At 38.7% G+C, this 26,602-nt stretch overlaps 1 protein-coding gene across 3 annotated transcripts in view; it reads left to right on the top strand.

The window, feature by feature from the left end:
• Window positions 1-26,602, top strand: part of LOC131430373 (alpha-1,2-mannosyltransferase ALG9) — a 73,618-nt gene that overhangs the window by 31,749 nt on the left and 15,267 nt on the right. For 2 of the 3 annotated variants that reach the window (XM_058595301.1, XM_058595302.1), the window contains exon 2: window positions 24,185-24,282. In XM_058595301.1, the coding sequence (XP_058451284.1) occupies window positions 24,185-24,282 (98 nt within the window). Of the gene's footprint in view, window positions 1-5,779; window positions 5,933-24,184; window positions 24,283-26,602 lie in introns of all 3 variants that reach the window. The other variant, XM_058595299.1, reaches the window with a different exon arrangement.

Here is a 26,602-nt window from a genome sequence, read left to right as displayed (position 1 = left end):
GAAGTTGTCCTACTTAGTGTAATACTCTGAGCAGTTTTATGTTGCTATTCAATCAATTTTACCTTACACTTCCCATGTTTGAGGCACTTGCTGCACTCCCTCTCCCTTAAAATAACCTTTTAATCTACATTGACATAAAAGTAGTATCTGAATTTGTCAAGATGCATCGTTTCTCGTAGAATAAATTTTAAATTGAACTCCCCTTTTATTAGTGAACTTACTACAGCTCTCCTACGTGATAACCCTTATGACCACCTCTTTGTAGTGTATGAAGTATCTGTGCTCTTCAAAAACTATCGATTAATTCATTAAAATTAACAATAGCAGTACTACTTAATTCAAATTAACGATAGCAATACTATCTAGCACAATCTTGACATTCTTGTCCCTCTCTCATTTTATAAAAAATTCAAGATGAAAATTGATTTTCAAGACCTCCTTCTCCTAGTCTGAATCCGCCCCCCTATCTTGTTTGACGACGAATAAGAAAATGTTACAATAAACCTTTGTAGTGAATATCTAAGCTTGTCGTGACCACCTCTGAATAGTAAAAAGTACCTGTGCCAAGTTTGGCTATAATTTACTGAGTTGTTATGGAACTTTGCTCCCCCCCCCCCCCCTCTCCCCACTTTAAAATATCCATCCTAGTTAGGTGTGGTGAGTTTGAGTTGTTTTGGAGTTACGTTCGATTATATCAACAATTTGAACTTTGCTCCTCCCTTCGATGAGACCCTTACTTTATCCATCCGCCACACTCTTCTTAAAAATGCTCTTAGGATCATCTGATGCGCAAATAATATCTGTACTCAGCAAAAAGTATCGTTTTATGGAAAATTCTATAAACTTCACATTAAACTACCTTTTTAGAGGCACTCATTATATCCACCCCCCACAAATATCCTTAAAACCATGTTTGAGTTTTTCAAAATGTATATATGGTTTTAAAAAGTATAAATTCTCTTTAAATAAAATAAATTTCGACATGGCCTCCTCAAATTAAGAACGCTTGCTACACACTCTCTCCCCTGAGAATGTCATAATGATCATCTCTGAAGAGCAAGAAGTACCTATGCCATCTTTGATTGCAATACGTTCAGTAGTTTTGGAGTTATGCCGTTAAAAACGTAACACCCCCTATTTAAAGGTACATGCATGTTTCTATGGTTTTCAAAAAGTATCGATTCTCGTCAAATTAGACACATTTTTTCGTGACCCCCCTGTTAAGGATACTTGCTACGCTCCCTCCCCCACAAAAATACCCTTATGACCATCTCTTAAGAGCAAGAAGTACATGTGCCAAGTTTGATAGTAATCCGTTCAGTAACTCCGGAGTTATGCCATTACAAACATTACACCCCCCTTTTTAAAGGCACTTGCTACATCCACCCCCCATATAATCATATCTAATACATGCAAAATGTTTCTCTGGTCTTAAAAAAGTATCGATTCTCGTCAAATTAGCCAAATTTTTTCATGAGCTCCCCCTGTTAAGAACACTTACTACGCTCCCTCCCCCATAGAAATACGCTTATAACCATCTCAGAAGAGCAAGAAGTATCTGTGCCAAGTTTGGTGGCATTCCGTTCAGTAGCTTTGGAATTATGCCGTTTTAAACATTACACCCCCCCTATTTAAAGGTACTTGCTACATCCACCCCCCATATACTCATATCTAAGGTATGCAAAATGGTTCTACAGTCTTCAAAACGTATCGATTCTTGTCAAGTTATATGAATTTTTCCATGACCCCCCCCCCTTGTTTATGACACTTGCTACGCTCCCTCCCATATAAATATACTCCCTAAACCATCTCTGAAATACAAGAAGTACCTGTGCCAAGTTTGGTGGCAATCCGTTCAGTAGTTCCGAAATTATCGCGTTACAAACATACAAACTTACATCCATTTTTATATATATAGATTATTATTATTATTATTATTATTATTATTATTATTATTATTATTATTATTATTATTATTATTATTATTATTATATTTTTTTTCTTGTCTTCGATTAGAGTAAAAACTATCGCACACTTATTATTATCTATCTAGTCTAAAAACATTAACTTAACAATATTTTCGATTTAAATGTGTCTTTGTTCATAGTAAAATCAAACAGATGATAAACTCTATTGAATTGATTACAGCAAAAATCCATTGGATTATTTTGTCCATACTGTGTGCGATGAGCTGATCGTCGTATGAAGTCCATTCTTCGCAAAGATCTTCCCGGAGCATTGATATGAATCCTTGCCAGAAGTGTGGGGCAGTCGATGTTATTATTAAGCAAATCAAAAACGAAAAGTCGTTGATGAAATATCCGCCGGTTTTGCAGCGTGGGTAAGTTGATGAGAACACAGCGATCTTCGTAACGTGGTAGCTGAAGCCGATTAAGCCAAGGAAGTCTTCGAAGCGCGAATCGGACAAAACATTTCTGCACTCGTTCGATCCGGTCGATGTGAACGTTGTGGTATGGAGCCCAGATTACAACTCCGTATTCTAGAATACTGCGCACTAGAGCAATGTAAACAGCCTTGAGACAATAAACGTCGTTAAAGGCTTTAGTGTTGCGTTTGATAAGTCCCAGGACGGCAAAAGCTTTAGCAATAACCATCGAAAGCTGTTCGGTGAAGCGTAACTTACGGTCGAGAACTACGCCTACATCTTTTACAGAAGAAACTCTTTTGACTGGATTCGCCATCATTGAGTATTCAAATAAAATTGAAGACTGAGCTCGTGAAAATGTTATGGTATTAAATTTATTAACATTAACACTCATGCCGTTTTTATTACACCAATCTATGACACATTCAATGTCCATTTGTAGCGCACAACAATCTACAAGGCTTGTGATGATTCGGTAAATTTTTAAATCGTCGGCATACATTACTTTAAACGACGACAGTTCATTGCAAAGATCATTCACAAACAGCACAAACAGAAGTGGGCCGAGATGACTCCCTTGTGGAACACCTGATGTTATATCAAAAGGATCAGAATGTACAATTCCGACTCGAACTGAAGCACTACGATCTGTAAGATACGAAAGAATCCAGTTTGTTATCCAGTCAGGGAATCCATTTCGTCTCAATTTTTCAACAGCGAGTACATGAGGAACACAATCGAAAGCTTTAGAAAAATCGAAATACACCGCATCAACTTGTTGTCGTTTTTCAAGCTTGTCAATCAGAGTAGAAACGTAGTTCATTAGATTCATAGTAGTTGATAGTTTTTTGACAAAGCCATGCTGATCGGTTGTTAGGATGTGCTTTACTGACGGGTAAATAATATCCAACAGCATACGCTCGAAAACTTTTGGGAGGCAACTAAGGATAGAAATGCCTCTGTAGTTCGTGACGTCATGTACGTTTCCGGATTTGTGAACTGGTACTATTACAGCTTCTTACCATTTCGCAGGAAAATAGCCTTCAGCGAGAGAACGATTAAAAATAAGAGATGCTGGCCAGGCCAAAGCAGATGAGCATTGCTTTACAAAAGATGGCGGAAGGCCGTCCGAGCCCGGTCCCTTTGATCCATCAACTAATCGTAGATTATTATGCACCTCGTCTTGGGTGAAAACAGCAGCGGGTAGATTCACATTATACAACGGTAGACTATTTAAGTATGATTCTGACAAAAGTGGTGAGTTATTACTTAACACACTTTGAAAGAAAGACGAGAATAGATTGGCTGAGTCAATAGATGTTGTTGAAGATTGGTTTCGATAGTAGATGCTTTCTGGAAATCCTCGGGAAGACTTTTTACTTCGCAGATAAGACCAGAACTGTTTCGGGTCCTCCTTAAAACTGTTTTCCAGTCGAGAAACGTAGAGTCGAAAACACGATACGTTCAATGATTCAAACTTATGCTCTAATTCACGCACCAACAGTTTATCTCCTTCACCTTTTGTCCGAAAAAATCTTCTACGAGCCTTTCTTAACCGATTCCGAAGGTTGCGCAGCTCATCATTCCACCAAGGCCGCTTGTTGTTCGAGTTGCACACGCGTCTCCTACGCGGCACGAGATGTTGAAAAATCAAATCTAATTCACGATAAAACAAGTCTACTGCATCATCCAAAGCGCCCTGTCTAAGTATATCCATCCAATTTACACGAGAGATTTCCGCATTCAGTAGTTGATAATCGCACTGATTGAAGTCATAATTAAAGTCTGCATTGTCATTCGTCAATAAAGTGTATGAAACTTGAATTGTGAGAACAAAAGGGTAGTGGTGCTGATCCAGTTTCATCAAAGGTAAGGGCGGTTCAAAAATTTCACAGTCAGTGGAGCAACTAACAAATGCCAAATCTAAAAGTTTTCCGTTTAAATTCGTCAAATTGTTAATTTGTTGTAATCCTGTAGCGATCATGGATTCAACTAATAACAATTCTTGTTCTGAAGATGCGTTATTAGGAAGAAAACATCCAACTTCCTCGTCAAAACCCCAACGCAAAATTGGTAAATTATAATCACCTACTACTAAAATTCTATCACGATCAGTTAGTTTATTAGAGAGCTCATTCCCACAGGCTGCATGTTGCTCATATAAAGAGGGTTCGGAGTTCGGTGGTAAATAAACAGCACAAATAACAAACGAAATGGCTCCGCACGTAATACGAACCGCTATCTGCTCAAGACAATTCGCTCCTTGGACAGTCATGATACTGCTCTGATTGCCTTTCTTAATTGCAATCAGAACACCGCCACCTCGAAGATACCGGCTTGTAAGAATGTTGCGATCACATCGGTAAATGATATACTGGTCAGTGAGTTCTGCATCAAGTATATTATCGTTTAGCCAGGTTTCTGTGAAAACAATGACATTGTAGTCGGAGGCAGAAAGAGACGAAAAAAGTTCATTTGTTTTGGTGCGCAGACCACGTACGTTTTGATAATATATTGATACAGATCCATTCGAAGGGTTACTTGAGTTGTTTAAAACAGTGCTATCATGTATCAATGGAGAATATGAAGTTGAGTTAGCGCATCTAAGCGGAGTGGATCGCGAGTCTGCCGTTGAATCATTATTACTTAGCGGGTTGAAAGTGAAAAGTTGATCGTGCTTTAAACTCGAATTCCCGAAAAGTAATACCCTTCTGCCAGGTTGATGTTAGTAACGAAAGAGACTTAAACTGTATACTAACTCCGACTTTGAATGACACAAAGGAAAGTTCGTCAAGATTTTTGCCTTTGGGAACATACTTATGCACTTCGATAGTCTCATTAGTGTCCAGGTTTCGTTGTACTAATTTGCGTATATCCTCCTGAGTGGCTTTAGGATCGAAACCCTACAAGTACAGCCAAAACAAGTCATCATTAGGCTTGCGTGCTGCCAAAGGTATCATCAAATTTGGATCAGCATCTTTAGTGCCTACTGATGTATCCGAAGCGGACTGATCGAAATCAATGTCTGTCCGGGGGCGTTTCCGGGAATTATCACTAGATGTACCTTTTTGTCCGGTTTGCTGAAGGATGGTTGGAATTTGCTGCAGAATTTGATTTATTTTCAAACTGTTTTGTTCCATCTCGTCCTTTAACTCCAAAAGTGCTTTGTTGTGTTCTACACTCATGGCGGCTATGGCATTATTTGTTGACGAAACTGTATGACGGAAAGTAGCATTTGCCATCATCTTAGTGCAAGCGTTGCACATCCAGAAAAGATTGGAGCATGTGACGATTGAATCACGAATCGCATTTGATTGTTTCACACACTTAAGATGGAAAGACGATCTACAAAATCCACTGCACACAATTTCTTCTGCTTTTGATACTTCGCAGGCACAAGCACAACAAGCTGAAGCGGAATCCATTGTTAGGTTAAGGACGGATATTCAGTTTTAAAATCTCTCTGAAATTGCTGGTTCGATGGCTTGAAACATGTGTACTCCAGATGAAATTGATGATACGTAGATCGGCGGTTTTGATGAAAACGTAAGTTGTGATGGAATGGATATAAACATGCAAAAAACACTGATGAAAAAGAGAGCTCGATATTCAAACAACCAGACTGTTTACCTCAACTGTCAAACTTATTATTATTAATATTATTATTATTATTATTATTCTTATTATTATTATTATTATTATTATTATTTTTATTATCTCATGAGAATAGAAATATTATATTTCCTGCAGTACTACGACAAAACAAGAGCATAACTGTTATGTAGGGGTGAGCGGGGTTTGTTGGCCGAAGAGTCAGGTTGGTCGAGTGGCATTTATGAAAGGGCTATTATGCACAAAGGTGACATCTATTGTGATTTTCCTAGAGTATTAGGCCACCCATGTACCGACGTTTCAGGTGTTTTTGTGTAGTCGTGTAGTTTGTGCAGCAACACGTTGATTCTTTTTTCGGCATTTTTGAATAAATTTAGGTTTTTGTACAGTAATATGCGTAACGCGAATCAATTATCAACCGAACTCAAAAAACATTTTACCGCTGGAAAGGGCTTTCAAAACCTTAAAAAAATGTTAGAATAGATTCGAGTGTTTTCTTATTGCTGTTAGTATAAATCGTGGTTGTTCTCGGAAACATCCATTGGGGTAGAATGACCGAGTTTTGTGCGGCGTTGGTTGGCCGAATTGTAAATTTAGTGTATTCGTGTAATGCAAACTTGTTTCTGCGTGAATTTCAATTTTACGCTAATTTTGATGATTATAAGTGTTGTATTCATAGTTAATTAATATGCATGTACATATTACTATTCGCTTGGTATTATTATTCCCTCATACATATTACTTACTACAGTTTTCTTATGAGGAGTGATATCTGCTCGATTCTCTCTTGTTTTTGTCCTCTCCTCTCATGATTCCAATTGATCTGAGTTGTTTTCACTAATAAACGTTTTCCATTGATGCATTGGATGTTGTTACGCAAGGTGCGAACACGCCTCCATCGTCTGTTGAACCCCATCTAAAAAGGCGGGTGGGTAATGTCAGAGACATAACTGGATGTCGTGAATACGAAAACAACTGACATGTTCTTTAACACTTCCGAATATCAATTGTATGAATTATGCACGCATTCCCCTTTTTCACATTTTTCGCAAAAACAAAGAAAGCTTCACTTGATCTCGATTACTGTGAATTTCACACAGCGAAAAGTGCACAAATCTAAGCAAACTGTTCTTGATTTGTAGTAAACTGAGGATATTTCCCTACGATTTGCAAACAACAAATCCTAATAGTTCTTTAGAAAACTTTTAGAGCCATTAGAACGGCTGATCTTGTGCAATGCTCTCCACTGTTGTTTTTTTCCCAATGCTAATGACTGGCAGCTGTGACGTATCGCTCTTGTCGAAAGCTTGCAGACGACACAAAATACATCTGCTCGCAGTGGCGATAGAATCCAAACTGATTCAATTTTTGTTAAGAGATTTCCTTTTATGTGATTTCGTTTGTAGCTTTTTCACTAATGGGCGGTCCTAACGGCTATAAAAATAGCCGCATTTAGAATTTTAATGTTGATTATTTCATTTCGGATTTGCATAATTTATTGAAAGAAACTATCAATATGCTGAAGGGACTCGTTTCTAGCATTCAGAAAGGTCGAATTGCGTAATTCTCTACGACATTAAACTCTGGAACATTTTTCGCAAAAACAAAGAAGGCTTCACTTGATCTCGATTACTGTGAATTTCACACAGCGAAAAGTGCACAAATCTAAGCAAACTGTTCTTGATTTGCAGTAAACTGAGGATATTTCCCTACGATTTGCAAACAACAAATCCTAATAGTTCTTTAGAAAACTTTTAGAGCCATTAGAACGGCTGATTTTGTGCAATGCTCTCCACCGTTGTTTTTTTCCCAATGCTAATGACCGGCAGCTGTGACGTAATCGCTCTTGTCGAAAGCGAAACTAGTTGTGCAGACGACACAAAACACATCTGCTCGCAGTGGCGATACAATCCAAACTGATTCAAGTTTTGTTGAGAGGCTTGTTTCTACCTGATTTTGTTTGTAGCTTTTTCACTAATGGGCGGTCCTAACGGCTATAAAAATAGCCGCATACAGAATTTTAATGTCGATTATTTTATTTCGGATTTGCATAATTTATTGAAAGAAACTATCAATATGCTGCAGGGATTCATTTCCAGCATTCAGAAGGGTCAAATTACGTAATTCTCTACGACATTAAACTCTGGAACATTCTTCGCAAAAAAAGGCTTCACATGATCTCGATTACTGTGAATTTCACACAGCGAAAAGTGCACAAACCTAACCAAAATGTTCTTGATTTGCACTAAACTGAGGATAATTACCTGCGATATGCGAAAAACACATCCTAATAGTTCTTTAGAAAAATTTTAGAGCCATTAGAACGGCTGATATTGTGTAATGCTCTCCACCGTTGTTTTTTTCCCAATGCTAATGACTGACAGCTGTGACGTAATCGCTCTTGTCGAAAGCGAAACGTGCAGACGACACAAAACACATCTGCTCGCAGTGGCGATAGAATCCAAACTGATTCAATTTTTGTAAAGAGATTTCCTTTTATGTGATTTCGTTTGTAGCTTTTTCACTAATGGGCGGTCCTAACGGCTATTTTTATAGCCGTTAGGTTCGCCCATACAGAATTTTACTGTCGATTATTTCATTTCGGATTTGCATAATTTATTGAAAAAAAAACTATCAATATGCTGTAGGGATTCATTTCCAGCATTCAGAAGGGTCAAATACGTAATTCTCTACGACATTAAACTCTGGAACATTTTTCGCAAAAAAAAGGCTTCACTTGATCTCGATTACTGTGAATTTCACACAGCGAAAAGTGCACAAATCTAACCAAATTGTTTTTGATTTGCACTAAACTGAGGATAATTACCTGCGATTTGCGAAAAACAAATCCTAATAGTTCTTTAGAAAAATTTTAGAGCCATTAGAACGGCTGATATTGTGTAATGCTCTCCACCGTTGTTTTTTCCCCAATGCTAATGACTGACAACTGTGACGTAATCGCTCTTGTCGAAAGCGAAACTAGCTGTGCAGACGACACAAAACACATCTGCTCGCAGTGGCGATAGAATCCAAACTGATTCAATTTTTGTGAAGAGATTTCCTTTTATGTGATTTCGTTTGTAGCTTTTTCACTAATGGGCGGTCCTAACGGCTATAAAAATAGCCGCATACAGAATTTTTATGTCGATTATTTCATTTCGGATTTGCATAATTTTTAGAAAGAAACTATAAATATGCTGTAGGGATTCGTTTCTAGCATTCAGAAGGAGGAAATTGAGGAACTCACTGCGATATTCACCACTTTTCGGAACATTTTTTTCGGACGATTTGTTGTACAGCAGCAGATATTTTGTTCTCTTCCACAGAACGCGTTCTGATATGCTGGTGTTGACATGGGTCAAATGAGATAGGTTTTTCAATAGTGTACTATTGAAATACTTCAATGCTTTTGCTATACACGTTTAAGTTGAAAAATTTCGATTCTATTGGTAGTTAGATTATATAAATCCTTCCACAGATCACTGAGCTATGAGCTTTCAAAATACGAGAAAGGCAAACGCGCCATATGAATTATCCTCTTTGATACTCGTTGAACCAGCAGAATAAGCCGTAATAGTTCTTTTTTCTCTATTTGATAGTTTTGGCTATTAAAACGTATAGTTATATTTATAGTGCGCTAAAATAGAAATTCTAAAACTAATAGTACGACTGAGTGAATTCATAGAGGACTGTATCTCAGCTAGTTTCTGCATCACTTGGGTGTTCAACTGTAATAATACAGGTGAACGTAATCACAGATCTAAGGAGCTTGATACTTGCACCGTACCTTATCATTTACCGGTAGGAACAAAATTTGAACTCAAGAAAATCACTAAACGTAAGTAGCTTAGAATGAACTGTGAATTGATTGTCGTACGTTTACTGATAAAAATATTATCGGCAGGAAAAATTTAACCAACTTAATTATAAATAAAAGAGTTTGTTGAAATTTTCGGAAATATCATTATTCATCGTATTGTTGCCTATTCGGGAACAAATTAAAATTTTTAGTTTATTCCGGAATGTCAAACAGAAGTGTAGCAAGTGCGGACAAACAGGTCCCAAGAAGTAATTCTCCGAATGTTGAGGGGGCCGGATGTGGTAAGTGCCAACGGCTGGATAATAGCCGTATGGTGCAGTGCGATGAGTGTGACGTGTGGTTCCACTACGAGTGTGTTAATGTGGAGGACAGTATACAGGACCGAGATTGGAGCTGTAATGGTTGTGTGAGGAAATCACTGGAACGGGAAAGGTGCGAATTACGTGACCAGCTAAAGCGTTTCGAACAGCAGCATGCACAGTGGCAGCAAATACGCCTGAAGGAGACTGAAGAACATCAAAAACAGCTTGAGCAGCAGCAAGATTTACAGCGGCAAGAGCAGGAACAGTTCTATAAGTCGTCGAAAGGGGAGTTACAGTTGCAACAATGTAGTTCGCAGTCGGATATAGCTGTAGCGGGGCCCGGAGCACTTGAAAAACCGCCTAGCAAAAAACTAGGAGCGATTCCGAAGCCGTCAAAGCAACATTTCGTTATATCGGGTAATACAGTCAATATCTCAAAAATGGATAAGCAGAGTAGTATAATACCTACAGAGAACTCAATCCACTCAAGTAGCAAAACCTATTCCAAGACATCAAAGCGTTCCGCAAAACTTCGGGAGCTACAAAAGAAAGGGCTTTATGCAAGGCAGGCGCTAGAAAAAAGGCAACTAGAAGAGCAGCTGGCTCTAGAAATTGAGCTGTTGGAGATGAGTGATTCGGAGTCTATGACGACTGGAAGCTTGAAGAAAGTCGAAGATTGGCTTTGCAGAACAGAAGACATAGGACAAGAAGGAAAAAACAAAACAGTGGAGGGAACACCTTTGCCGGTATATGATAAACCTTCAAAAAAATCGGTAGTAGTGTCATGTCATGAGCATGTGCCCAACAGTTATGCCCAAGGAAATCCATCTGCTGTAAAGCAGAGTGTCAGTAATGCTGTCCTACTTGAGAATGGAAATACGTGGAGTTATTCGACCACAAGGATGGTCTAAACCGCAAAGGATCGAGAAGAGAACCCGAAAAGATGAAACCTTTGTCCATTTACACTTGGAAAACCCGCTGGAGGAGAATCGCAAAGCATGCATGGCTTGTGCCAAAGATTGCGAAGGCCTCGATAGATGTAGTAGTTTCCTAAACATGTCTTTGAGAGCGCGATGGGAGTTGGTGAACGAGAAGAAGATCTGTCGGAAATGTCTGTTTAAGCATTTTAGATCCTGTGATCGGAGAGTTCCGTGTGATCAGAATGGATGTAGTTTTCTTCATCACCCGTTGCTGCACGATGACAGCAAGCACGGTGGACGGAATCCTAGTAGCTCATCGCTTAATGTATCCTGCAACACTCACCATTGTTCTCTTGGAGGAGTTCTGCTGAAGTACATCCGAGTAACCATACACGGAAAAGAGAAGTCAATTACCACATACGCCTTTCTCGACGCTGGATCAACTTCTACATTGATGGAACGCAGCTTGTGGGAAGAATTGAACCTCAAGGGTGAAAAGACCCCTTTGTGTATCTCTTGGACTGGTGGTCAAAGTAGATACGAAGAAGATTCAGTAAAGTGTACAGTAGATATAGCCGGCGCGCAAAGCCCATCTCAACGATTTCGTCTACAGAAGGTGCACACTGTACGAAGTCTAGATCTACCACCTCAATCGATAGCAACTTCGAACCTGGTTAAGCATTACAAGCATCTAATTGGAGTGCCTATCGAATCATATACCGGAGTCAAACCTCGTATATTACTGGGAGTTGATAACTGTAGGCTATAATATCCACTTGAGTCGAGAGAAGGAAGTGCCAATCAACCCACCGCTGTACAGACACGGCTAGGTTGATTAATCTACGGGCCATGTTCGGTAGTAGAACCAGCAACAACCAACAGAGATAGTGTTCACAGCTACCATATCTGCCAGTGTGAGCTGCTGCACTCGACCGTTAAAAACTATTTCGCCTTGGACAGCCTCGGAATACAGCATGATGGGAGGATTCTGTTTTCGAAAGACGACGAGCGAGCGATTATGTTGCTTAAACAAGGTACGAAGAGACTAGAGAAAAGTTACGAGACATGTCTTTTGTGGCGGTATGACGATATTCGATTGCCAGACAGTAAAAAAATGGCTTTGAAGCGTCATCAATGCCTAGAAAAGCGCATGGCACGTGAGCCAGAATTGGCAAAAAGTCTTCATGAGAAAATTCAAGACTATAAGATGAAGGGATATATTCGTCAGCTGTCAGCGCAAGAAGAAATTACGCACAAGAAACGCTCATGGTATCTGCCGATCTTTCCGGTAGTCAACCCCAACAAACCGGGGAAGCTTAGGATTGTATGGGACGCTGCAGCCAAGGTAGGCCAAATCTCTCTCAACTCATTCCTATTGAAGGGACCTGATCAGGTCACACCGCTTCCGGACGTTCTGCAACGGTTCCGCGAATATCGTGTAGCAATATCAGGTGACATCCGCGAGATGTTCCATCAAGTTCGAATCAACAGCGAAGATCAGCACTGCCAAAGATTTCTTTGGAATGAAGGAATACCAGGAAAAACTCCGACGGTTTACGTCATGCAGGTAATGACGTTCGGTGCAAGCTGCTCTCCTAGCAGCGCACAGTATGTAAAAAACCTAAACGCAGAACGATTTAAAACCCAGTTTCCGGAAGCAGTTGAGGCCATTTGTAAAGAAACGTACGTGGATGATATGCTATACAGTGTAGAATCAGAAGAAGAGGCAGTATCTTTGGCGCAAAACGTACAATTCATACACTCTGAAGGTGGCTTTGAGATTCGAGGGTGGCTGTCAAACTCGGAGATGGTGGTAGGCGCTATGGGCGCGCAAACCTCATCACAGAAGGATTTAAACAAGTCAGGCGAGTTGGCGACAGAGAAAGTTCTGGGCATGTGGTGGGACACCGTCAGTGACACATTTACCTTCAGAATCCCAAACGATGCAGACACGAGTTATTATCTGGAGAGCAAGCCCCCACAAAGCGTGAAGTTCTGCGTACACTCATGTCGGTTTACGATCCGCTAGGCCTTCTCGCAAACGTGTTGATGTTCATTAAAGTCCTCCTTCAAGATATTTGGCGCTCTAACGTTGATTGGGATGATATGATAACCGGTCAACAGCTTACAAAGTGGAAAACATGGTTAAGCGTATTGAACAATGTTGAACAGGTCTCCGTTCATCGGTGCTATCGAACGAAAACAACATCGTCAATACAATCCAACGATATTCAGCTACACGTATTCGTAGACGCTAGCGAGAATGGATATGCTGCGGTTACGTATTTTCGATATGACGAAAATGAGACGATAGAATGTGCATTCGTTACAGCGAAAACTCATGTCGCACCTTTGAAATTCGTCTCGATTCCCCGATTAGAGCTCCAAGCAGCTGTAATTGGAACGCGTTTGGCGATTACGATTGGAGAAACCCACTGCATACCGGTGCGAAAACGTTTTTTCTGGACTGATTCAAGAGATGTCCTCTGCTGGATACGTTCAGATCACAGAAAGTACAACAAGTTCGTCGGTGCAAGGGTTGGAGAAATTCTGGAAAACTCAGACCTTTCTGAGTGGTTCTGGATACCTACAAAATTGAACGTAGCCGATGAAGGAACGAAGTGGCAAAGGATTCCAGACCTCTCGCCGTCTAGCCGCTGGTTTAGAGGTCCGAATTTTCTGTGGCAGCAGAAATGTGCGTGGCCATCTCAACCAGCCGATCATGGAACAACCACAACCGAGTTGGCCATATCGGTGAACGTGCATGCAGTTCGTAGTCCCGTCATAAATTTCTCCAAATATTCTAAATGGAGGAAACTCATTAGGGTTGTTGCGTATGTGCTACGTTTCTACAGAAACATCCAAGCAAAGCGACAATGTTGTACCCTAACGACAGGCGTTCTTAAACAGCAAGAACTACAGGCAGCTGAGTACGTCATCTACATGCAAACTCAACTAGACGAATTCAACGAAGAAATCGCTTTACTGTCAACTGCCAAGGATACAGATGGAAGGAGAGCGGTTCATATTCCCAAGAAAAGCTCCATTTACAAACAATCTCCGTTTCTCGACGAAAATGGAGTATTACGCATGCTTGGAAGATCCGCTGGATGCAAATTCATCGAGTCTACTGTCGCCCATACCATTTTGCTGCCAAGAAAACATCCGGTAACCACGCTTGTTGTTCGATTCTTTCATGAGCGCTATCACCATTTGAACCATGAAACAATCGTCAACGAACTGCGACAGAAATACCAAATTCCTAAGATGCGAGGAGTCTGCTATGAAGTGCGACGAGAATGTCAGACATGCAAGAATTTTAGAGCTCGTCCGCAAGCACCCATCATGGCTGATCTTCCGCCCGCAAGGCTTGCAGCATATTCTCGACCATTTTCCTATACTGGTGTCGACTACTTCGGCCCATTACAGGTTGTTATTGGCAGACGAGTAGAGAAAAGGTGGGGTGTGCTTATAGCATGCCTGGTGGTACGCGCCGTGCACATTGAAATCGCCCACACGCTCAACACTAGCTCCTGTATCATGGCTCTGAGGAACTTTGTTGCCAGACGTGGTACACCAATAGAATTCATCAGCGATCGGGGCACGAATTTTGTTAGTGCCAATCGAGAGTTGTCAGAAGCAGTCCGTTTGTTGGATCAAGAGAAGATCATGCAAGAGTTCGTGACTCCAGATACTAAGTGGTCGTTCTTACCGCCGAGTAGCCCTCATATGGGTGGAAGCTGGGAAAGGTTGGTGCAGTCTGTGAAGAAGATTCTTAATAACATGAAGCTTCCAAGGCTGCCAACAGACGAAGTTCTCAGGAACACACTCGTGGAAATTGAAAACACCATAAACTCGCGCCCCCTCACTTATGTACCAATTGAAGACGAAGAAAGCGAAGCTCTTACACCTAACCACTTTTTACTGGGATCCTCTAATGGTTCGAAGCCACTAATATCATATCGTGAGAGCCTTGCTACACTTACAAATACTTGGAGAGCATCGCAAGCTCACGCTAATCTCTTCTGGAAGAGATGGCTACAAGAATACTTGCCGTCGATAAACCGCCGCACAAAATGGCACTACCCAGTCAAGCCTATAGAGATAGGTGATATTGTCGTCATTGCTGATTCAGATCTCCCACGGAATTCCTGGCCAAAAGGACGTGTCATAGATGTTAAGTTAAAGGACGGCCAAGTTCGCAGTGCTACAGTTCAGACCCGGTCCAACGTATATGAACGCCCAGCAGTGAAGCTCGCAGTTTTGGATGTCGGCGTAACATATAGTATGCAGCAACCTACGGACTGCGTACTGGGGGGGATTGTTACGCAAGGTGCGAACACGCCTCCATCGTCTGTTGAACCCCATCTAAAAACGACGCCAGTGGCAAAGTCTGATGCAGTGAACGGTATAGATTAGAAAACAAAACCAAGAAGGGTGAACCAGCAGAATAAGCCGTAATAGTTCTTTTTTCTCTATTTGATAGTTTTGGCTATTAAAACGTATAGTTATATTTATAGTGCGCTAAAATAGAAATTCTAAAACTAATAGTACGGCTGAGTGAATTCATAGAGGACTGTATCTCAGCTAGTTTCTGCATCACTTGGGTGTTCAACTGTAATAATACAGGTGAACGTAATCACAGATCTAAGGAGCTTGATACTTGCACCGTACCTTATCATTTACCGGTAGGAACAAAATTTGAACTCAAGAAAATCACTAAACGTAAGTAGCTTAGAATGAACTGTGAATTGATTGTCGTACGTTTACTGATAAAAATATTATCGGCAGGAAAAAATTAACCAACTTAATTATAAATAAAAGAGTTTGTTGAAATTTTCGGAAATATCATTATTCATCGTATTATTGCCTATTCGGGAACAATTTCACATATTTCATCATACTCGGCCAAGCTTCTCCGCATTTGATTATTAATAACTTTTTCGCTGAATTTCAAATGTGCTCAAAAGATATATCTTCAAGACAGTGTAAACCGTTTATCAAAAAGTCTAACCAGAATGAGTACAAAAATCCCGAAACGAAAACTCATCCAACTCGCCTCGGTCTCCCTTATTGTATATTAGCCTATTATTTAATATGTTATCGTCTTATATTATATTGCATTATATTATATTATATTATATTATATTATATTTTATTATATTATATTATATTATATTATATTGTATTATATTATATTATATTATATTATATTATATTATATTATATTATATTATATTATATTATATCAGGTGTACAACTTTGCTTTAGCCGTTTTTTCCAAAATTAAAAGCTTTATTTCGAAAAAGTGCTTACAGATGTATTATTCAAAGTATTGTCCGTCGCTAGCGACAACTTTTTCCCATCTTTCCGGCCATTTTCGGATCCCGGCTCGAAAAAAGGAGTCCTCTTTTGACGCTATCCACGAAGCAATCCATTTTTCCAAGTCTTCGAAAGATTGAAAATGTTGATCTGCCAGGCCGCGTGCCATCGAACGAAATAGGTGGAAGTCAAAAGGGGCGACATTTGGAGAATACGGCGTGTTTGGCAAGACTTTCCATTTCAGTGTTTCCAGGTACTTTTTGACCACTTTTGCGACGTGAGGCCGAGCATTGTCGTGTTGGAGGATGACTTTGTCATGTCACTCTTGATATTGTGGCCGCTTTTCTTTTAGTGCGCGACTATGGCACATCAGTTGCGTTCGGTAGCGATCTCCTGTGATGGTTTCACCCGGTTTTAAGAGCTCGTAGTAAATCACACCGAGCTGATCCCACCAAATACTAATCATAACCTTGGAGCCGTGAATATTCGGTTTTGCTTTCCACGAAGTAGCATGCCCGAGCTTTCCCCATGATTTTCTGCGTTTAGGATTATCGTATCGAACCCACTTTTCATCATCGGTTACGATTCGATGTAAAAACCCCTTACGATTTTGCCTTTGAAGCAGTTGCTCACATACAAATAGACGGCGCACGATGTCCTTCGGTTTCAACTCGTACGGCACCCAGTTTCCACGGCCTTGAGACATTTTGAAATGGCTTGCTGACTCACTCCCAACGATTCGGCAAGCTCTTCTTGGGTTTGGCACGAATCTTCATCAAGCAATGCTTCTAGTTGTTTATCTTTGAAGGTTTTTTCTCTTCCACCACCATGTTTTTGTCTTCGACATCGAAATCACCATTTTTAAAACGTTGAAACCACTCCCGACACGTTCTTTTACTCAGAGCAGCATCACCGTAAGTTTCTGAGAGCATTCGATGCGCTTCAGCTGCATTTTTTTTCGAATTGTAACAGAAAAGTTAAACTTTCCGCAAATGGCGAGAATTGGGCTCATAAACAGACATTTTCGAGCGTGAATAATACGAAAACAAAAACAACTGTCACTGAAACGGCGATGACAATTCGTTAGGCACTGTAAACACTCACTTTAAAGGCATCATCTATGTATTTTGACCAGCCTCAGCCGTTACAGCCATCTATCGGAAGAACGGCGGAAGCAAAGTTGTACACCTGATATTATATTATATTATATTATATCATATTGTATTATATTATATTTTATTGTATTATATTATATGATATTATATTATATTATATTATATTATATTATATTATATTATATTTTAATATGTTTAATTATATCGACAACGGGGAGAGGCAGGGAGTGTATCAGGGTATCTTACAAGTGAATGACTGGATTATGCAGTGAATTGCCAACCTGAGTCACATGGGGGGAGCTTTGTGTTTCTCCCTGAAGGTCTGAAATGAGTAAGACGCATCCTTCTAACAAACAAACCATCAGGCGGGTTTAAGCTGGTATAGCGAAATTCTTTATTATATGGCCTGCTGTGCTTGCTGGAAGGCGCCGGGTCCTCGAAACCCATTTTAGCCTTCTTAACAGCAGTTATATGAAAGCTATCTGATAATCAAATTCGAATCTACTGTAAGTCTACCCGCATCCACTGGTAATGCCTTGATCTGATGGGAGCGTCACACATACATACACAGTATTCAAACCAAATTTTGGTTAGCTCTTTTTTAATTGAAAAGTTTTCGTTCGTTTATAAAATCGAGTAGACAAACAGAAAAATTTATCATTTTCTATTATTCGAAAATCCACATTTTTGATGAAGAAACACCAACCAACTTTATCGACTTTTACTCTCCCTCCCATTTTAATAATAGTTCAATAAACTTCATCAGTTGAAAATTACAACAAATCAAAAAACCTGTTTCAATCCATCAAGTGGTGTAATGATGCCTTTCTCATATCAATCATACTATCATACTGTGGCATTCTTCAAAATATGTTCGATTCGGTACCGGTTCGATATACCGAAATCGGTATATCTGACCGTCTACTGATAAAAACTATTAATTGGAGAAGATTTGAGGTTGATTTAGAAAACTTTTCACGGTTTTTCGCCCTTTTCAGTGATGGTATAAAATTTTTAATACACTTTACCCTATATCCTATAGTCGGATCCGGATGAAATTCAGGAATTACGTATGGGAAAGTTAGAACACATATTTTATTTTTTGCACATTTTACCCCATAACTCCGGAAACGGAATTCGGATTCAAATAATATCCAGGAATTTCGTATGGGACCACAAGGCCTTTCATTTGAATCTAAGTTTGTGAAAATCGGTTCAGTTATATCCGATAAAAGTTGGTGCACTTATTTTCACAATTTATTGCACATTTTACCCCACAATTCCGGAACCGGAAGTCGGATTCAAATAATGTTTAGGAATTTTGTATGGGACCACACGATCTTTCATTTGAATCTAAGTTTGTGAAAATCGGTTCAGCCATCTCCGTGAAAAGTTAGTGCAAAAAAATGTTCCATCACACATACGCACATACACACATATACACACAGACATTTTGCGTACTCGACGAACTGAGTCGAATGATATATGACACTCGGGCTCCCGGGCCTCGGTTCAAAAGTCGGTTTTCACAGTGATTGTATAACCTTTCTATATGGGAAAGGCAAAACGATATTTAGATAAGGGGCTGTCCATAAAAGACGTCACGCTTTTTTGGACATTTTTGACTCACCACCCCCCCCCCCCCCCCCCTTTGTCACAAATTGTCACAGCAACAAAGACCCCCCATCCCCCCTATGTCACATGTCACGAATTCAAAATAAATAAAATTCATCTCAATATATACTCAATATGTATGACAAACCATACAAATATGAGGGAAAAATCGATTTATTACATGCTGGCATAAGATTAAAAAGTACCACTAAAACTACAAAGCCGTTGAAATTATTGTATTAGTATTAATTATATAATTTGATAAAAGTATTTGATTGGAATTGATGAAACATTTAAGTCATCTGTTTTAATCCTTCTAGGGGTACACAGATATATTATTTCTTTAGCTAAGGAATAATATTTCCTTAGTGTAGCATACAGGGCTGAGAAAATAAAGATAAAAACGTGTTTAATCCACCTAGCAGTGAGATGATACCTATTTTTATCAATCTGCATGTGTTTTTTGCATGAATATTCTTCGGTGTTTAAGTTTTCATGACATTATTTTAATGACCCTCGTTTTAAGCGACAATTTGAGATTTTAATCACTCATTACTCTGTAATGTCGAAACTGCAAATCGGATCGAATTTGAATCTAGAAGTGTGATAATCGATTAAACATGCCATGATATGTAAGTTCCACTCTAGAGTTTACGGTAATTTAAGGTACTTCCAGAGCCGGTATTCAGGAACCAGCATAACCCAAACCGATTCGTATGGCCATATGACGAATAAATTACAACAGTTTTGAGTTCAACTTTGAAGCTTTTCGGGATTGTCATCTTCTATATCGGTTTGAATTTTAAAAATTCATCATCATGTAATTCGAGAACCGGAAGTCATAATTGGATAAAATAATTAATTTTTGTATATTAGTTTGTTTTAATTAAAATTTTTGTTTCTGAAATTTGATTAGGCTTTTTTTGAGAAAACGATTGAGCTTTGAGAAACGATTTTATACTGGAACCGGAATTCTAAAAGCGGTATGGCCGAAGTCAGATAAATTCACCTGAGTAGCTGTACACTTTACATTTGTTTCAAAACATTTGAAAATCAGTTAAGACATCTTTGAGAGATCATAGCACGAATTAAATTTTTAGGTGCCTTCTGATCGACAACTGAATACCACTAAAACTGAAAAAAGTTAATTTTTTTATCGACTATCCAAATCTGCTAACCCGATAAACCTGATTAAATTATGTGGAATAGACATTTTTATACAATCCCCGAAACCGGAAGTTGGATCTGACTGAAAAGCAAGATGTTTTATAGAACTTTGAAACTTTTCATTTGAATCTTAGATGATTCTTAGATTTCATTTGCATCTTAGATCGGTTCAGCCATCTTCAAGAAAAATGAGTTACACAATTTTGATTTCGTTTCACATATCATCCTGTAGTTCCGAAACCAGAGGTCGGAACCAAACATAATGCAGGAACTTTGTTTGGGAGCATACGACTTTTCGTATGAATCTGAATTTGTAGAAAAGAAATTTTCCGAGAAAATTAATTGAAGTTATTTGTCACACACGCATTTGCTGATCTCGACGAACTGATTCGAATGGTATATGGATGTTATGTTGTTCCAGCATTTATTGCTGTAAGTAGTTTAAAACAAAATAATTAAAAAAAATTCTGCCATCATCTGGTTTATATATGTCATATTCGAACGATTATGTTGCCAAAAACGAGCCGTGCCAAAATCGGTCCGAGGCTAAATGTCATGAAAAAGAATGCTGTACACAATCCTGTTGGTTCTTAGAAACAATTGTATGTAACAGTATAAAAAATCGTGTTTTCCGTTGTTCCGAAGCATTTCTTTGTCATACAGCGCTCAAAACTCCTACTGCTGGAATAGGGGGAAAAGTCGCTTACAGAAAAATTTCGATATCTCCGGTAAAAATGGACGGATTTTAACAATCTATGGCTTGTTGGATAGGTATTACCGTGCGGAATCTAAGTCTGAAAACATATTCTGTTTTCAAGGTCAATTGTGACAGATACTGTCAAAAAACTGAAAATTTTGACATAAAACTTTGTATAACTCAAAAAGTAAACATCCGATCTCAAAACCATTCAATAGCGTTTTGGGTGACGGGGAGACCTTTCATTTGCGACTAGTTTGATGAAAATCGGTCCAGCCATCTCTGAGATCTCGACCTCTTAGTTGACAACACACATACGGACACACACACATACACACACACACACACAGACATTTGCTCAGTTCGTCGAGCTGAATCGATTGGTATATGTCATTCGGCCCTCCGGGCCTCGGAAAAATTTTCGAAAGTTTGAGCGAATTCTATACCTATTTTTTATATATATAAAAATAGATAAAACCTCATCAAATCGAGATCACTGCCAAAGAAGATCATTTGTGATCTTACCCAATAAAGATCACTTCTGATCTGATCTTTTCAAGATCAGTTGACCAGTGATCTTTAAATCACATCGATCAAAATCGGTACTCATCTTCCGTCACACAAAATCGGTAGTGATTTTGAGCTAAAATGATTCTTGATTCATGTAAGTTCAATCATTGAATGATTCGATCATCTTTGATCTTGGTGGAGGAAAACCACATCTGCTTACTACCTATCATTAGATATCCGAAAGTTAAAAAATTCATAAATCCAAGCGATTAGTGCACCCAAACTTATATGTACTGACTAAAATTGTCAGTGCAAAACTTAAGTTAAACCGTTTGAAAACATCTTTTTTTTACTCATATTAAGCAAATTTATTAATTTTGCTAATTTACTCGCCCCTCCGTGCACTTTTGTTAATCACAACAGAAATGATTTCCTGCATTATTCATTTCCGAATTTACAAGAAGAAGCTTTTACATCAACAAATACACTTTTTCCTATAGAATGTAAACGTTTATTGTGAAGATTTTTTCAGGAAATAGGGCAAAGCAGTATTATAACTAGGCATTCCAAAAATGCTATCATTGAAAATATTGGACTTCACATTCCAACAACCCTCCCCCCTGTCACAAAAGGTCACGTTTTGTGAAACACCCCCCTCCCCCTTGCGGCGTGACGTCTTTTATGGACAGCCCCTAATCCCTTTTAGAGAAAATTGGTACTGAATTGAATCATTATCTGAAACATTATTGAAAAACCTGTTTTAGTCTACATAGTGGTGTAATGATGCCTTTCTCATATCAATCATACTATCATATATAATACTGTGGTATTCTTCAAAATACTTTTCTTCGATTCTTAAAAGAATAACCGAAATCGGCATATCCGTCTACTGATAAAAACTATCAATTGGAGGAAATTTGAGGTCGATTTTTTACGGGTTTTCGCATTTTTCAGTGATGGTATAAAACTTTTAACACACTTTACCCTATATTTCCGGATCCGAAAGTCGGATATGGATGAAATTCAGAAATTAAGTATAGGACCACAGGACCTTCCATTTGAACCTAAAATCGGTCTCGCCATCTATGAAAAAGTTAGAACACATATTTGAATTTTTTGCGCATTTTTCCCCATAACACCGGAACCGGAAGTCAGATCCAAACAATATTCAGGAATTTTGTATGGGACAAGACCTTTCATTTGGTCTAAGTTTGTGAAAATCGGTTCAGCCATCTCCGAGAAAAGCAGTGCATAAGAAAGTTACATACACACATGCGCACATACACACACACGCATACACACACAAACATTTTGCGTACTCGACGAACTGAGTCGAATGGTATATGACATGTTATACCGGAATGGCTAATGAAAAAACAGAACGCCTTGGTATTACATTCCTTTAGTGGAATTTGACCTTCTGTTTCAACAGACTTCGCAGCCGATTTAGTGTGTACAGAACCATTGCATGGCTGGTGCTACGATTCTACTGAGACTACGATTACTTCTTAATTGTATGATATTATTATTCTTAAGCGTGCGCTAAATTAAGCTTTATTAAGCTTTATCAAATAATTACGGCGGATTTACACACCAGCGGTTGAACCAAGTAAGTGGGTTTAGCATGTGGAGACACGCATGTTCTATAGGGACCGTGCACGATAACAACTAGCGCCATTAGTGGCGAATAGGCGAAAAAACTTCACCTTAGTTTTACTCTGTTACCATATGTTCTCGCTCAATAAAATAGTCAAAAACCTTTTTTAATACAACATAGTGGTGTAATGATCCTTTTCTCACATCAATCATATTCTCATATATAATACTGTGGTATACTATTAAAAATATTTCTCTTCGATTCTTAAAATAAACCAATATTTTCTTTGAGTGAAAGTATAAAAAGAAATTACACAGAAGCAATTTTTACTAAAGCTTTGAAATTAGAATGTTTTAGCAAGATATTTTTGAGTGTTTCCAGTCAAATCGATTAAAAAATCATTTAATGTGCTGAGAATATCGTTTGAATATGAGTGAATATGACAAATATTTTACACAAATCCAACTGCAATGACAGAAAATGACGTGGCTGTATTTAGATACAGAATAAATAATTCGACTCAAAACTTAATAGTCAGTCGATGTTGAACAATCGTTCGCCTCACACGCGAATAGTTCCTGGGTTCGGAAAAAAAATCGCAGAGAAAATACGCTAGAAAGTCTCTTAAAACTCAGTTTACAAGTTTTGCTATGGCAGCATTATTTTTTCCACTCGCCGTCACGTGCGCTGTCGTCGCCGGGCCACAAAACCACGCCCTCGTGCACGGTCCCTATAGAACAAGTTCATATCGTACAATTAATGATGTACAAGCTACACGACGGAATTTAGAGAGGTATTTAGTAGTAAAACTCTTCGGGTTTCAACCGAAGATTGAGTTGAGGGGCATATAAAAAGGCTTGAACGAGAATGGGGTTTTTTTTATTGTAACCTGTTAGAGAGTTGATCCTCGGGCGACCGAGTGAAATCGTTATCAAATTTAACCTACATTCATCGGTATCACTGGGTCGACCCAGGCATCCTGACTTGGATGATTTGCATCGATTTCTCCTTTTACAATCTCGAGTAAGTTTGAAGTTTGATATCGTTAAATATCGAAGAACTGTTTAACAAATAACGAAATCATTTTAGATGTTTATGTATTATTTCTTATTTTCGTTTCAGCTCTTTTTCGATGTACCTGAATGCCCTCTTTCTATCAGCTTGGTGGCTTCGGAAAACTAAGAAAGCAATCATGTGTGTTGTTTTATCAACGTTTCTAGGTTTGTATAAGCCTATTTTCTATGCCAATTTACTACTCTATAGCTATATATATATATATATATATATATATATATATATATATATATATATATATATATATATATATATATATATATATATATATATATATATATATATATATATATATATATATATATATATATATATATATATATATATATATATATATATATATATATATATATATATATATATATATATATATATATATATATATATATATATATATATATATATATATATATATATATATATATATATATATATATATATATATATATATATATATATATATGTATATATACTCTCTCTTCTTTCTACCACGATACCGTACGCGGAATGAAACTACTTGAAAAATGAATATTAACACGTGAAAGATATTCTTCCTTTTCGTGTTCACCGCACAATGATTAAGATTTTCATCTAGTCCTCAAAAATTTTACTGACTATGCTCTAAACTACGGTAACCGCGACTTGCAACTTTTCTGAAAAACTGTTTGCACTTGAACTCACGTGAAGTGACTGTCCGACTATCAGGAATCATAACAAATTGGCTCTAATGGCACGTTACCCTTGATATTTGGAGATTTGTGCCTTGCCATCAATTTGTTTTAGCATCATTTTCCCGATATATAAGAGGGAAGGATTGAAAGGAAATGGTAAGGAGGATGGGAAAAATTGACGACACAAAAACACATAAAAGCAGAAGTAATTTCTGCACCCCTAAGGGATGCCGAACAATCTGCTGAGGATCATATTTAGTGGAAGCAGAAGTAAATTCTGAGCCTCTACGAGGTCCCGAACAGTCTGCTGTTAATAAAACCTCCAACTCCGAGAGCATTTAGAGATCTTACAAAATCGACACCATTCTGCACTCCCGGAAGAATGCAGAACGATTACGCAGTATGTACGAGCAGAAGTAAATTCGGTACCCCCTAAAGGATGCCAAACAATCTGCTAAACCCTATTTAAGGTGAATACAGAAGGGATTCATTCACTCCAGGAAGAACGATGAACCCTTCTGACTATAGCTCCTTACCACATTGGGTGAGAAACGAGAGAATATCCTTCCGCATACACAGACTCAACAATGTATGGAGAACCAAAAACCCGGATACGTAGCTGCGTCAATGCGGGACAGTTACATATCAGATGATATGAAGTACCATAATCGCATTCACACAAATCACACGAATAATACTCAGCACGTTGAATAGTAGCCATGTGATAATTGAGTTTGCAATGTCTAGTCAGAGCTCTGACCAGAATACTGCAATGATGCTTGGAGAAATGCAGTAGACACTTTGATATTTTCAGATTTAAATCTGGTAGAAATGCTCTTGTCTGAGCGCAAGTTTGCAAGCTGCGCCAGTAGCTAGCATGTTTAGATGCAGCCCAAGAACGAATCTAGTGCTTTATCCAACTTGTTGAAAGTGGTAAAGCTGGTTCAGGACCAACGAAATCATTCGTTGCACCAGCTCTAGCCAACTCATCAGCCCATTCATTTCCAGTAATACCAGAATGGCCGGGTACCCATAAGAAGTAAACAGCATTTGAAATGCTGAGGTCTTCAATTTGAGTTCGACATGCGATCACTAGATTCGACCGTGAGTCATTCGAACTGAGTGCTTTTAAGGCAGCCTGACTGTCGGAACAAAAATAAACTCGTTTACCACAGATCCTCTGCTTTTAGTTTTCTGCTTGGAACACAGTACAGTATCTACCAAGTGAATGAGACTGTTCCAGCCTCATTTCACTACAGTAGACACCACTCAACAGAGAACCGTCCGTATAACAAACTATGTGTTCATCAAGTTGTCATTCCAGACAACCAGACAACTATTCCTCACGAAGAGGATAGCTCACATTGAATGTTTTGAAAGGAAAACTGCATGTGAGAGTTAGGTCACTAGGAGCGAGTAAATACTCATCCCACGTAACCATTTGAGACCACATGCGAGTGTGGCTGGTAGGATAATCTAATGGGTTACTGTTCCAAAGCCCTGTAACCTTAAGACGGTATGCACAAGATAATGCTTCTTGTTTTAGGAACACATGTAGTGGTTTAATGCACAGTAGCGCCTCTAGAGCAGCAGTCGGAGTTGTCGTGAATGCTCCTGTCATCGCCATTAGGACCATCGTTTGGAGATGATTTAGCTTTGACTGAACTGTCGCGACTTCTCCTTTCTGCCACCATACAAGACATCCATATTCTAAAATTGGTCTAACAATAGTTGTGTAGATCCAATGAATATATCTGGGTTTGAGTCCCCATGATTTTCCAAAAGCTCGTCTGCA

The sequence above is a fragment of the Malaya genurostris genome, chromosome 2 (assembly GCF_030247185.1).
Source record: "Malaya genurostris strain Urasoe2022 chromosome 2, Malgen_1.1, whole genome shotgun sequence".
In the NCBI taxonomy this organism is placed as follows: Eukaryota; Metazoa; Arthropoda; class Insecta; order Diptera; family Culicidae; genus Malaya; species Malaya genurostris.
This window is presented reverse-complemented; position numbering and strand designations above follow the sequence as displayed.